The sequence below is a fragment of the Chlorocebus sabaeus genome, chromosome 20 (assembly GCF_047675955.1).
Source record: "Chlorocebus sabaeus isolate Y175 chromosome 20, mChlSab1.0.hap1, whole genome shotgun sequence".
Lineage (NCBI taxonomy): Eukaryota > Metazoa > Chordata > Mammalia > Primates > Cercopithecidae > Chlorocebus > Chlorocebus sabaeus.
The window spans coordinates 16,077,238-16,092,040 of NC_132923.1; the positions used below are offsets into that span (position 1 = coordinate 16,077,238).

General features: G+C 42.2%; 1 protein-coding gene across 10 annotated transcripts in view; it reads left to right on the top strand.

The window, feature by feature from the left end:
- The window catches only part of LOC119618246 (NBPF family member NBPF3-like), a 49,718-nt gene that overhangs the window by 13,087 nt on the left and 21,828 nt on the right, over window positions 1-14,803 (top strand). For 2 of the 10 annotated variants that reach the window (XM_073008067.1, XM_073008069.1), the window contains 8 exons: window positions 6,822-7,028; window positions 7,831-8,144; window positions 9,281-9,434; window positions 9,537-9,746; window positions 11,533-11,635; window positions 12,468-12,682; window positions 13,742-13,814; window positions 14,275-14,486. In XM_073008067.1, coding sequence (XP_072864168.1) covers window positions 9,572-9,746; window positions 11,533-11,635; window positions 12,468-12,682; window positions 13,742-13,814; window positions 14,275-14,486 — 778 coding nt within the window. In that variant the 5' untranslated portion in view covers window positions 6,822-7,028; window positions 7,831-8,144; window positions 9,281-9,434; window positions 9,537-9,571. The other 8 variants (XM_073008068.1, XM_073008072.1, XM_073008073.1 and 5 more) reach the window with 8 other exon arrangements.

Consider the following 14,803-nt stretch of genomic DNA (forward strand, 5'->3'; position numbering starts at 1 on the left):
GGAGGTCATGGTGGGAGATGCTGCATGGATTTGCCCTTGCTGCTGTCCGTGAGAAGAACAGGGTTCTGGAAGAGTAGAGGACAGGCCGTGGGACTTGGCCATCTAGAGACAAGGCGGGAGGGATTTCCTTGAGAGGTAGGGTTATGTGGTGGTTACTAATCATTGTGAGGTGTCTGGGAATGTAATGGATGGGAAATGTAGTAAGAAATGAACTTTTGTAATAATAGAAAAGCTCTAGTTGTGAGGACAGAGACCTGATGCAGTCACCATAGTGGGAATTTATGACCTGGCATCCAGTTGAGATACCTGGAGCTTCTTGACTGATGGGAGATGGATCCCTTGAGGAAGAGTGAAGCCTTCAATGTTGCCGCAAGTGTATGCTGTCAATCTTCCTTCAGGCCTCCCCCTGAAGGACCTGAAGCCATTTATGTGGGTGACTGAGGAAAGGGAAATACTCAGAGCTTCAGTGGCTTGTTAGATTCTGGCTCTGAAGAATGGTAACCTAAGGACACCTGTGGTGGCCATGAAAATGCACTACTTGCATCTCCAGCAGCAGGAGGCCTAATGAATCAACAGCCCAGGCTGCTACACTCCGAATTGAAGACTTGGTGACATTTCCCCCGAGTCTGTACTAGCCCATGATGAGGAAAGCCTCATATCAAGTCCTCCCAACAGAACACCCCTGATGACTGATGAGGATGTCGAAGCTGTTTTCCTGTGGCAGCTGTGACTTTCTTTCTTCAAAGTCTGTTTTGTTCATACACATTAACTGATTTGTATAAAATAGGAGAATAAATGCCTAGATTCCCATGAGTCCATCTTTTATTGATAAACTCTAGTTCTGAGGACAGAAGCTTGATGGAGTCAGTATAGTGGGAATTTATAACTTGGCATCCAGTTCAGAGACTTGGATCTTCTTGACTGAGAGGAGATTGGGTCCCTCTGGGGAACAAAGAAGCCTTCAATGTTGTTTCAAGTGTATCCTGTAAATCTTCCTCTAGGCCTTCCCAGAGGGACCTGCTATATGACTTATGATCCAGTGACCCCAAATTCAGAGTGTTCTCATCTACTCTGAAGAATGCAATATCTTACTCCTCTGGTTTCAACCTAGTACCAATATTTGTGTGTAGCTATGCACCTTAATAGACCAAAACTAATTAGATGAGGAATGGTAGACCCAAGTCAACCATACAGGCATCAACCATATCAGCATACAGGCATCCCTCTCCCACCGTTTCATTTTTGTCCCCACTCCAACGTCTTCTCCATTTTGTTTGTATTAATTTTCTATTGCTGCGTGCTAAATTACTGCTAGCTTTTACAGGCTTAAAATAAGACTGATTTATTTTCTTGCAGTATCCACAGATGAGAAGTTGAGGCCTGGATTAGCTGGGTCTTCTTCTCAGGGCCTCACAGGCTGAAATTAGGCTGGGTTTTTTTCTGGAGTTTCTGGGGAAGAACTTGCTCTGTAGTTTCCTCAGGTTGTCAGCTGAGTTCAGTTCCTTGTGACTGTAGAACTGAGATCTCTGTTTTCTTGCTGACTGTCAGCCAGGGGCCTCTCGCTGCTCCTGGAGGCGTCCCATGTTCCCAATACATGCTTCCTCCAGCCAGAAGAGGAGACTCGCCCTTTATGGAAACCCTCCTTCACTTCACATCTCTCCAGGAAGACCTCAGTCCCTCCAAAGAACTCACCTTCATTAGGTCAAGCTCATAAGATCATCTCTCTATATTAAATTTGACTGATCTGAGATCTCGATTATATCTGCTAACTTGTTTTTGCCATAAATTGTAACACCATCACAGGAGTGATGTCACTGGCCTTTATCTACAGTCAGGAAGAAGTGATTATATGAGAACAAAGATCACTGGGGGTCATCTTAGGATTCGACCATAATATTTTAAAGACACAGTAATTAAAAGAGTATAACAGATTTCTGGTTGTTTCTGCTAGAATAAATCATATTAGATTAATCCTGCCTCCATAAACAACCATAAAATTGTTTTCAGACAGTGGACAACAGGCAGTACAACAGGAAACTTAAGGGGGGAGCCCCATGATTTCCTAGTTCTTTAGGGAGAATTTTTCAGCAGCTGCGTCGTGGGCTGGAGTCCACTCAGAGCAGGACAGCCCCACTGAGGTGAGAAGGCAGAGATGAGAGTTCAAGTCCACTGAAGCAACTGCAGTCTGTGGGGCAGGGCAGCAATGAGGAGACAGCTGTTCAGAGGGGCAGCTGTCGAAGTCCATGAGGGGTTCCATGTGCATACTTATCAAGGACGGGACTGTACCTGCACAAGGAAAAGACAAACAGATTTAACAGAGGGGTGGCTGCTATCAAATTGAGTTTGGACCAGAGGTAGTTGAGGTGGAGGAGGGTTGGGGAATGGATGATGGAGTTTCTGCCATCCAGGGTGGGAAGAACTCACACACACCTCATTAGCACCCGGGTATCCAACTGAGACACTAGAATGACTGTGCTTTAGGAATAAGTGTCACACTTTACAGTAAGGCCTATTCTAGACCAACCCTAGTAAAGCCTAAAACCAAACCCTGACAAAATCCACAAAGCGGTGGATTGGGGATTGCCAAATTAGAGGGTCTTGGGAAATGCTGTGGGTTTTCCATGCGTTCATTTTAATAAAACATAAACCAAGTCCACATAAGTCCAAAGTGATCAGACAGTAATTTTCCTGCCCACTAGAACAAAGTTAATTCACACAATCAATGACACAAGCTAGTCAAGTTGACATTTAAGCAAAATACATCTAAGAATAGCTAACAAATAACTCTTCTCAAACTCACATAGAACATTCACCAAGATAAATCACATATACTGAGGAATCCTTAGTATTTTCTGTCATGTCTCTTTGACTTGTGTATACTGTGCTCAAGCTCTTAAAATTATACACTTTAATTATACACATTAATATACTTTATTATACTTTAATCTCAATTGCATGTAATTTATATTTCGATATATTTGTTAAATTTTATAATTAAAAAAACTGTCCTGGCTTGATTCAAGAAATCTTTTTTATATTTAAAAAATATAATTTTGTATATTATCAGGGCAAAAGAGAAAAACCGTATGATAACCTTATCATACACAGTAAAAGCATTTGGCAAAATTGAAAACTTTTTTCATGATTTTTATAAAAACAAATCCCAGAAAACTCTCAACATGATAAAAACAGAAGGCAACACTTCCAACCCCGTTAAGGATAGATTTGAAAAAAACTCACAGGTAACATCATATTAAATGGCATAAAATTGAATGCTTTTCTATTAAATCAGAAAAAAAAGTAGAATATCTGTTGGTACGCTTTCAATTCAGCATTATACTAGAGATCTAAATGCAATAAGGTAAGAAAAATAAAAGTATTGAAAAGATTGAAAAGGAAGAATTGAAATTGTCTTTATTCACAGATAATGGCTGTGTATGTTAATAATCCCAGAAATCTACAAAAATCTACCAAAAGTAATTAGTGAGTTTGATAATGTCACAGAATATAAGCTCAATATAAGTAGTCTTGTGTATTTCTGTATATTAGCAACGAGCATTTGGAAAAGGAAGTAAAAAACAGTGTCATTTAAAGTAACATCTAAATACATGTTTTCTTAGAAATAAATTCAACAGGCTGGGCGCAGTGGCTCACACTTATAATCTTAGCACTTTGGGAGGCTGAGGTGGGCAGACCATGAGGTCAAGAGATTGAGACCATCATGCGTAACATGGTGAAACCCAGTCTCTACTAAAAATGCAAAAAATTAGCTCGGTGTGGTGGCATGTACCTGTAGTCCCAGCTACTGGGGAGGCTGAGACAGGAGGATCACTTGAACCTGGGAGGCAGAGGTTGCAGCGAGCCAAGATTGCATCACTGCACTCTAGCCTGGGTAACAGAGCAAGATTCTGTCTCAAAAAAAAAAAAAAAAAAAAAAAAAGGAAAGAGAGAGGGAGGTAAGGAGGGAGGGAGAGAAGAAAGAAAGAAAATCAACAAAATTTATGTATGGCAAGTACACCAAAAACTACAAAAAATTGCTTTAAGAAATTATGAAAGAACTCAATTAGTGAGGAGATAAACCTTGTCATGGATCAGAAGAGTTATGTTTAAAAAGTCAGCTTTTCATCAGTTGATTTCCAGATCCAATGCAATTCTAATAAAAATTCCAAGCAGCATTGTGGTAGAAAATTACAAGTTGATTCTACTATTTATATGGTAATGTCAATGATCAAGAATAATAAAGGAGCAATATTATAAGAGAATAATGGTGAATGAATTCACTACCTATTTCCAGAATTACTCTGCAGCTATGAAAATCATGGGTTTTGTTGAAAAAAAAAAAAAGAATATATATCAGTGGAAGGGAAGAGAGAATCCAGAAATAGATACTCACATATATGTCTAATTAATGATTCTTAGGACATATGTATGTATACAAACCCACACACACACACACATATGTGACCTAGGGAAATTTTCCAATCTTTCTGAGTTTGTTTTCTCATCGGGAACAAGATAATACCTAAGTAACAGGCTAGTTCATAGATTTAAATATGATCCCGTGGCAGAGGACATGAACCATAATGAATTGTTAAGAATATATTTACACTGAACTCCCCTTTATCCATGTGAAAATTGTAGACAAACAACAATTGGCAAAGAATTGACAGAATGTTCTAAGATAAATGTTATTTATTCCTTTGTTTCTGGAAAGAAGTCACACATACAGTAAAAATAATTAGAGAGGACCTAGTTCATATTGAACAATCTTCTCCAAACCCTGAAACAGGTCTACTTTCTAACACCAGAGATGTCTTGACTGAGTCCAACCCCTGCAATCTCCTCTGTCTGGAATAGACAGAGGAAGTTTGCTCCAGCCTTAGAACAGCATGGGCTGGCAAGCGTTCTCAGAGAGGCTCTCAGCTTCAACTCTAAAGGGCCTGAGGAATATGTGCAACCGGGTTGGGTTAAGGCCAAGCTGACCCACAGGACCAGGGCTCTCACCAGCGCCAAAGTCAGTGGAAGGGTATCAGTCCCCAGAGCTCTGTTACAGGCCATGGATGCTCCATGGAGGGATGGTGAGCATATGAATAACTATCAGGAGAAACATTAGTAATGGACAGGAGGCATAAATAAACCATGTCCACCCTCCTCTACAACCCAGGAAAGTTCTCCTTCAAAAAGCGACGTCTTGAAGAAAACAGGTACAAATCTTTGTGACTTTGGATTAGACATTTTTTAAGTAGGCACAAACAATCCAAAAATAGATGGAGAAATGGACTTCATTAAAATGAAAACTTATATGCTTCAAAGGACACTGTCAAGGAAGTGAAAAGATAATCCACATAATGGGAGAACTATTTCCAAATTATATATTTGACACAGATCTAGTACCTAGAGTATATAAGGAATTCATATAACTGAGCAAAAAACGACAACCAACCAAATTTAACAATGGGAAAAAAACTGTGAGTAGAGGTTTCTCTAAGGAAACACACAAATGGCCAAGAAGCACATGCTAAGATGTTCAATATTTTTCATCATTAGGAAAATGTAAATTTAAACCAAAATGAGATACCACTTCACACCCACTACCATGACTTAAGAAAAAAATAAAGACAATACATGTTTGGAAAGTTATGGAGAATATGGAATTCTCATATATTACGGTTGGGAATGTAAAATGGCATAGCTACTGAATTTGGTGAACAGTGTGAGTTCCTCAAAAAGTTTAACAACAACAACAACAACAACAAAAGCATAAAGTGAAATATGATGCAGCAATTGCACTCCTAGGCTTATAACCAAGAAAATGAAAAACAGGTGTTCACTCAAAAACTTGTACAAAGCTGTCCATAGCAGCATTATTCTTAATAGTTAAAAAGTGGAAACATCTTAAACCACCATCAGTTGATGAATGAACAAAATGTGATGTAACCATATAGTGGCATATTATTGGGCCATAAAAGTTCATGTACTGATACAGGTTACGAAGGATGAAACTTGAGAACAGTATGCTAAGAAACAGATGGAAAATGTCACAGTTTGTTATTCCATATGGAGGAAGTGCCCAGAACAAGTACATCTATATCTAGAGAAAGTAGATTAGTGGTTGTCAGAGACAGCAAGCAGGGGGGAATTGAAGAGTGACTGCCCGTAGGTACAGGCATGGTTTTTGGCATTATGAAAATATTCTGGAATGAGGTAGTGGTGATGGATGTGAAACTTTTGGAATACGGTAAAAGACTGAAATATGTGGTTAAAGTGGTGAATTTTGTGATATATGAATTATACTATAGAAATAATAATAACAGTAATAAAGCAAGGTGTCTTTCCAGATCTCCATGTCCTGTATTTAAAAAAAAAAAAAAAAAAGAAGAAGAAAAAGGAAAAAAAAAAAGCATTTCAGGCCAGGCTCAGTGGCTCACTTCTGTAATCCCAGCACTTTTGGAGGCCTAGGTGGGAGGATCGCTTGAGGCCAGAAGTTCAAAACCAGCCTTAGCAACATAGCAAGACCTTGTCTCTATGAAAAATAAAAAATTAGCCAGAAATGGTGATGTGTGCCTAGAGTTCCAACTACTTGGGAAGCCGAGATAGGAGGATTGCTTGAGCCCAGGATTTCGAGGTTGCAGTGATCTATAATCACCAGTGCACTCCAGCCTGGGTGATAGAACAAGACCCTGTCTCAAAAAGGAAAGAAGAAGAAGAAAAAAAAGGATCTCACTTTAATAGTAAGTGACCAGAATGTGATGCTGGCAGCATGTTGTGAGGAAATGTATTAGATGAAAGAAGTTAAATTCCAGAAGTTTTCCTTTTTTCAGAAATGGGGTATGAGGGAGCAAAACATGTACTTGGAAGGAACTAACCCAGCTGGATTGGAAAATGTGAGAAGGGGGTGGGGAAAAGGCTGCTCCACCTGAGATCTGGCTCCAGGACTTACAGCAAGGGGAACTTGGACAAGTTACAGACTCTCTGTGCCTCAGTTTCTTCATCAGCAAAACACAAAGAATCATCCCATCAACTGTAAGGTCAGTGCTATCAGTGGGTCCCCAAATTGAGTGCACAAATCTAAGGTTTGTGCTTCAACTTCAAAAACTCAAACTAATAACAAACTTGGCCTTATGAGAAATCATAAGTATTTTTCTATTTCCATGAGAATTTAATCTCAAAACAGGAATCAGAAAAATATTAAGTCCAAGGTATAACACCTAAACCATTGCTCATATTGATTCTTTCTAAATAGAACAAAGTGTAAAATCATCTCCATAAAACATACACTGTGGTTATAAAAAGGCAAAAGTCTTAGTGAGAATCATTGGTATTCCATAGAAGAGTGAATTAAACACAGCCAAGGGAAGACCCAAGTCTCATACTTCTCTTGTATATTCCAAAGTTTCAGGGAAATTCCAGGTGATAGAGGTTATTTCTCATACTGTTAAAGCAGGGTTTCAGACACTTGGGAATTTTGGTCCCAGTACTCTAGGAGGGCACACCTCTGTCCTGGAAAATAATCCAGGTATGTATATTCTTCCTGTGACTCATTCTGGTCATTCTTCCAGCATCACAAAAACCAAAAAATGGAAATATGTCCACACACATGCTTTGCTATCCCTCTTCTTCAGGTTTCTTACCTGTTAACGTATGGATAATAGCATTACCTTAAGGATTATGGTGAAGATACAACGTCCAAATATGAGCACAGTTTTGAGCAAAATGCCTTGTATGAATTGGTCAGTGAATATCTACTAAATAATTATGTGAATATTTACTGAATTATGTGGATCCTATGAATAATGACTGAATAATGACTGAGATTGCTTTTATTGGCAGTGCTGAAAACTCATCCCTGTGTGACCTCAAGTAAGCCATGTAACTTTGTGAACCTGCAGTTTCATCATTTTTAAAATGAAGAAACTTGACAGATTTTCATCATGACACAGAACGTCAGGTCTCCCAGACCCCGGAAAATACATTTACTTAAAGCTGTTGATACGTCTCAAAGCAGTATCCTTACAGTGCCACTGGAGGACAGTGCGGGCTGCAGTGAGGCACCCCTTCAAACGGGATTGATCCAGTCCTCGTTCCTTCACTTCCACATGAATGCTGAGTGGCCCAGGATCACACCCAGTGCACCCACAAGTCAGGCAAGTCCAGCAGCCAATCCTAGGAGACCTGGGCTACAGAACAGTCTCCCAAGTTCCAGGCTCACAAAACCTTGGTGGGGATGGAAGTTGAGAAAGTGAGGAGATGGCTCAGGGGATTGCTCTTTCCTACTCATTTCTCTCATCTCAAACTCACCTTCTGCTGCACCACTGAGGATCACTAACCAACCCTGACCATAACCTCGATCTTGCCATGTTCTGTTAGTGAAATGAAACCAAAAATGAATGATGTTAGTCCAACTCAACAAAATATGTATCAAAACATATTCCATAAGAGCCGCTCATGGCCCTGTTCTTTCCAGTATATGGGAAAACAAAAGGGAAACAACCAAATAGCATCAGGTTTATGAAACTTCCTAAGATAGATGGTCATACATGTTTTTAGGAGATCTCTATATACGTGAGTTTGATCACTTGATCCCTTGAAAAGAGCTCTTGAGGCACTAGAATGACATCCACAATTGACAAGTATGAAATGTGGTGCTCAGTGCCATGAAAATACGAATCAACCCACATAGAGGAAGAGCTTTGGACATAGGGATGTCAAACTGGTCTAGAGTGTAGTGAAAGTCAAGATGCTTTTCTTACTGGTGCCCCAGTAAGAAAAAAGAAGTCAACATAACAATGAGATGCAGCAAGAATAATACTGAGACAGGAAAGAAAACATTTTAAAAAAATGAATTATTCATTCACTTTCTAGTGGATACAGAAAAAACTGCAGAAGATGCAGAGGATATCAGTGCAGGCTAAAAGTTCCATATTTTACACTTGCAGAAAAGGCTTAAGATCTGTTTTAACTGGGAGCAGGTGGGGTGACTTCATGACTGCCATTTAGAAAATATAACCTTTTGGGAAACTGTTTCTGCCTTGATGATGTTGTACAGACAAGAGATAAACAGTGAGGAATGTGCTTAGATGTATTGGGAAAGAGATGGTCTGTGGCATTGTCACAAAGGTATGTGAATATTGAGAGTGAATGCTGAAGGAATGAGCCCATTGGTGGTGACCCTCAGGTGAGACCAGGGTGCCTGTGTTTCAGCCAAGCCAGGGCAATTGGAACGCAGGCTCCTAAGATTCCATGACACCCCCAGCTTCTAATTCTGTTATTGCAACTGCAGACCGTTACCTGGCACGCTGGCCACAATCTTCCTCACTCTTGTGAGACTCTGAGCGACTGGCAGTGCCTTAGCTCTGAACTCAGACACCTCGAACCTTGTTTTTGTGGTTAAGGATCCTAAAGTGCTGTGGGGACTGATCTCGTTTTTCTCAACAGTAAGTTAAGAATTTCGGTTACAGACATCCCTCAGTCCTGATTCAACCTATTTGATTTCACCGGTTTGTAACCCATCATGTGTTTGGGTTTCTTCTCCCCAGTCCCTGACTCCACGTCTTCTGCCACACACGTCAGCATGGTGGTATTTGCGGGCCCTTGGTCCAGTAAGAAGGCAGAGATGAACACTGTAGAAATCAACGAGAAATTGCGCCCCCAGCGGACAGAGAAGAAACATCAGTTCATAAACACCAAAGAGAAATTTCTTGTAACTCAAGTGGCCTACTTTCTGGCCAAGGGGCAGAACAGTTACAGTAAGTCCCATAGGCTCACCATCACGAAAGTGATGAATGATGTCCTGTCTTCTCTCTGAGAAACTGAATTCTCTCTCCATCAGAAATAATTTAATCCTTCCCTTACTTCTAGGAAAATAGAAATGGGTATTTTCACATTTTGTTAATGTTGGAAGACAGAGGTACCAAAGTATTTTGAAACTTTCCCTGTTTACAGTCAGGTGGGGATGGACCTAGAGGTAGAATAGCAGTTATTGATTTCGGATGCAGGCCCAGAACCACCTGTTTTCTCCAAGAGGCTAAATCATGTTTTCAAGAATCCTCTCTGTACCATATAAGATCCGGCAGACAAATGACATCTAGTCTGTTGTTCTAAATGTCTGGGACTAGTGAACTTTTATTCAGTTCAAGCTTCTGTTGAGGCCCAATAGGCAAAGCTCTGTTCTAGGGACCCTGAGGGAAATTTGTTGATAGTACACAGTACCCACTATGTGGGGCCTCAAGAGGAGTCTGCTCCTAATAGAACCTGTGGTATCTATAACCAACACCATCAAGAGCAGGGAGTAGGGGCCGTACAAAGTGGCTCAGTCCTGTAATCCCAGCACTTTGGGAGGCTGAGGCGGGTGGATCACGAGGTCAGGAGTTTGAGATCAGCCTGGGCAACATGCAGAAACCCCGTCTCTACTAAAATTACAAAAATTACGTGGGCATGGTGGTGGGCACCTGTAATTCTAGCTACTCGGGAGGCTGAGGCAGGGGAATCCTTTGAACCTAGGAGACAGAGGTTGCAGTGAGCCAAGATCACGCCATTGCACTCCAGCCTGGGCGACAGGGCAAGACTCGTCAAAAAAAAAAAAAAAAAAAAAAGAATAAAAGAAAATTAAAGAAAAGAAAAGAAAAAGCAGAGAGTACCCTGGTGAGAGGGAAGTCCTGCTTCCTCGGGCACAGGCTTTTGTTCCTAAAGAGGAAGAAAGATCGCACCCGAGAATGTGTGGAAGTAGTAGTGCAGTGTGCAGAGCAGGAACCCTGAGTCTGTCTCCTGGGCTGCATGCAACTTCCTTGTCCTGTCTGTCCCTCAGTTTCCTCATCTGTTCATAGGGTGCTACAGTAATACCTACCTCTGTAAATTGCTGCAATGAGTTACATGAGTTATTTCTTGTCAATCTCTTGGAACATTTATTGGCACAGAAAACACTATCTATTAGTTCTTCATTCTTCTGTTTGTAAATTAACACAAACTTTGTTAGTATTAGGGCATATTTCCTTCATAGTCTTGTGGTCTTATGTCTCATACTTTATGTTTCTGTTATGATTGTTAAAATCATATCTGCAGATATGATTTAAAAATCAAAGATTTTTAAGATCTTTGACATATTTGTCCTTGAAATTCCCAAACAGAAACCATCAGTCCCATAGTCCTAGGGGCCTTCCCAACTGTCCAAGAAATCTCTACTTCATGCCCCAGTGCAGTGTTTTGGAGGAGAGGCTACAAGGCTTGGGGAAGTGGCCCCGCATGCAGAGTCACACCTCAGGGGCTGTGAATTCTGACTCCACTTTATTGTGATTGAATCATCTTGTCAACTTCCTTGATGTGCCCTTGAGTTTCGGTTTGTTTGTCTCTAAATTTTGGAGGATGAGATGCCAGAAAGTCGGGAGACTGAAGAGTAAAGGGGTGGAAATCCCTGCCTAGAGCCTGGTACTGGGGTCATTTATGTCCTTGGGATGGACCTGGCTCCTGCCCTGTAGGCAGTGACCACCGCTGTGTGTCCAGCTTTTCACTGAAGCCGGTGTGTCTGTCTTTTCTCAGACTATGAAGAGTGCAAAGACCTCCTAAAATCTATGCTGCGGGATGAGTTTCAGTTGAAGGAGGAGAAGCTTGCAGAGCAGCTCGGGCAAGCTGAGGAGCTCAGGTGAGGGGGTCCTATGCAGGCAGGTGGGCAGGTGTGTAAATCTCTGAAGTACAGCCGCACGGCGGGGTGAAGTCAGAGCTAAGCTGGGTCTGGGGAAGGGCAGGAATTGCCATGGCAGGCTCACAACACACAAAGATTTATGAAACAGAGAACAAGGATAATAATAAGTTATGGGTTGCAGTTGTTTCTCAGAGCCTTGGTTTCTCTTTTTGAAAGAAGTAATTGTTGAGGTGAGATTTGCATAACACAAAATTAACTAAAGAAGTGGGAACCACCCAACAGCATTGAGTGTACTCAAAATGGTGTGCCATCACCACCCCACTTACCCTTAGTCAGAATCACCTCCTGACTGACTGCGGCTTCTCATCCTTTCGGTCAATCAGTGTTGCCTTCTGGAGCCTGTCATTCTTTTCTTCTTTCATCTTTTCGACTGGTCCCCTCTGCACCAGGCCTCATTTCTGTCCATGGCTTTGCATCTAGAGACTGCGAGATGCACTATATGTATTTTCACATGGAAATGTCCATGGCCAGAGTGAGGAACTGAAAGGATGAATGTCTTTTTGAAACTGAATAAGGAAGACACCTACTTTTGTTTACAGAAGGGAAAGATGAATAGAACATTGTCGAGGATCTTATAGGAGCCCTCTCTGATATAGACGAAGCCTGTAAACCATGTTTTGTTCTTTCTCTTGGCCACAGACATTTGAAATATGTGCTGACCTTCTCCTTGGAGGTCTTCTTGAGGACATTGTCTCAGAAATCTCTGTTGCAATATTCGAACTGATCACTCACCCCTTTCCACTGTTCAATTTTCTCTACCATATCACCTTAGGCAATATAAAGTCCTGGTTCAGTCTCAGGAACGAGAGCTGAGCCAGTTAAGGGAGAAGTTGCGGGAAGGGAGAGATGCCTCCCGTGCATTGAATCAGCATCTCCAGGCCCTCCTCACTGCGGATGAGCCGGCCACGTCCCAGGGGAGGGACCTCCGAGAACAGCTGGCCGAGGGCTGTAGGCTGGCACAGCACCTCGTCCGAAAGCTCACCGCAGGTAAGGTTTCCATAGGACCTGATGACCCAGAACCCCAGGCTTATGAGAGACTCCAGACCTCCGTACTTTCACAATGACAGTTGTATCGGTGGTGTTTTTTTCCACTAAACATATGTGGCCATGACATGACCAGGACTTCCTGGGTGAGGTCAGAGATGGGAAACCCTGCAACCCATGGGGTTGGAGGTCACAGTATTGGGAATGTCCCTCTTTCCTTGATGGAAGATAGTCTTTGGAGCCAGAGGCAACATCTTTCTAGTTGTAAAGGAGAGGAAGGAGGCTGTCACAGGAGGGTGCTTGTTAGAGTGAAAAGAGCTCTGGACTAAGAATGAAGGTTCCCAGGCTGTCTCTTTGGCAATGTTCTTAGTAAGTGTCGGTGAGTGAGTCATTTTTCCCTCGTGAGAGTCTCTCTCTCCATCTGCAAAGGCAGGCACAGTGTCTCTTGCAAGGTTCTGAAGCATCCAAATGTGGGAACACTTACGACTGCTTTTGAAAATGACATAAAGCCCTTCGCCGTGTGGTGTTGGGGAAGGCACTTGAAATGGGAGCATTTGGTTGTAGGAGGTGATTCAGACTGGTGCACTCCCCATGGAGAGCATGTCCCTGAATAACATAGGAGAAGCCACATGGAGGGCCTGTGAAGTCTCCTGATACATAGAGGACTGTGGGGCCAGTTTGTCCTCTCCTAAGAGAAAGAATTAGGTTCGAAATGCGAAGTGTGACAGGACACCAAGCCTGTGCCTGGGAATCAGATTTGTGGTGGGATGATGGAGACAGCTGCCAAAGGGCTGAGAGAGGCCGCGCAAGTCCCCAGTGATATAGGCAACAAAGGGTCTTTTCAATATTTGGTGACATCTTGATGGTGGCCCTCCAGAGCAGAAATGCATTGCCTGATGGAACAGGAAACCATGCCAGGGCATTTTGTTAAAGTAAAACATGAGGGCTTTCAGTTGAATGGTGACCCATGCCTAGATGTTCATATCTCTGTGCACATTGGGCTGACTGTGCTTGTAGAGTGTGAAGTGGGAAATATCTGAACGAACACTTCTGTATTTACAGAAAATGATGAAGATAACGATGAAGATGTTAAAGTTGAGGAGGCTGAGAAAGTACAGGAGTCATGTGCCCCCAGGTAACCCTGAATAATCAGGAGCAAGTAATGGATTTTGACATATATAAAAGGTCTAAGAGACACACCCTGTCTGGCATCTATGATGGGCCAAAAGCCTGTATTCCCTTGTCCACAGTATGTGAAATTCAACCCAACTTAGACACAGGGTGTGGCAGCTGTTGTGTTCCTCTGTGTGTGGCAAGTGTGATGTCTGTACTGTACAGGGATAGCTGAGTCTTCTTCTTTCTCAGCTCCTATCTGTCCAGTGAAAAGAACAGCAGTTGCTCTCTTCCTCTCGGTCTCCCATGGCAGCCATGCTGTGTTGCTGAGAGAAGAGGATTGCCTGTTCCCTCTTAAAGGGAGCCTCTGGTTTGCTTTCTGTGACCACTCTCCTAATGCCTCCTGTCAAAACCGGCTAGGACTCCCTGGGGTCCAATCCCTCTGTGTTTAATCTTCTAGCATCTCTATCTCACCTCATCAGGGAGGTGTGGAAGGCTGAAGAAAAGCAAGTCCCTGAGAACTCAGTGGAGGAATGTACTGTCACTTGTTCAAATACCTATGGCCCTTCTGAATCCAAGCAGCCTCAAAAGAACTCCAAAATCACATTTGAGGAAGACCAAGTGGACTCGACTCTGCTTATAGACCATGGATTGTCTCCTGATGGATGGCAGGATGCTCTAAACCTTGTCCCAGGTAGCCTCTGTTTTCCTTGTGTCTCATACCTTTTCTAGGCTACGGAAGATCCATTCTGAGTACAGGCTGTATAGGTACATTTTGGTTTACTCAGAAACTAGGATGGAGCTAGGTGCAGTGACTGACACATATATTCGCAGCACTTTGGGGGACCCAAGTGGGAGGATCATTTGAATTCAGGAGTTCAAGAGCAGGCTGGACAATATGGTGAAACCCATCTTTACAAAGAATACAAAACATTAGCCAGGCATGTTCCTTTGCCCTATAGTCCCAACTGCTCAGGAGGCTTAGGTGCAAGGATTGGCTCAGATGATCCT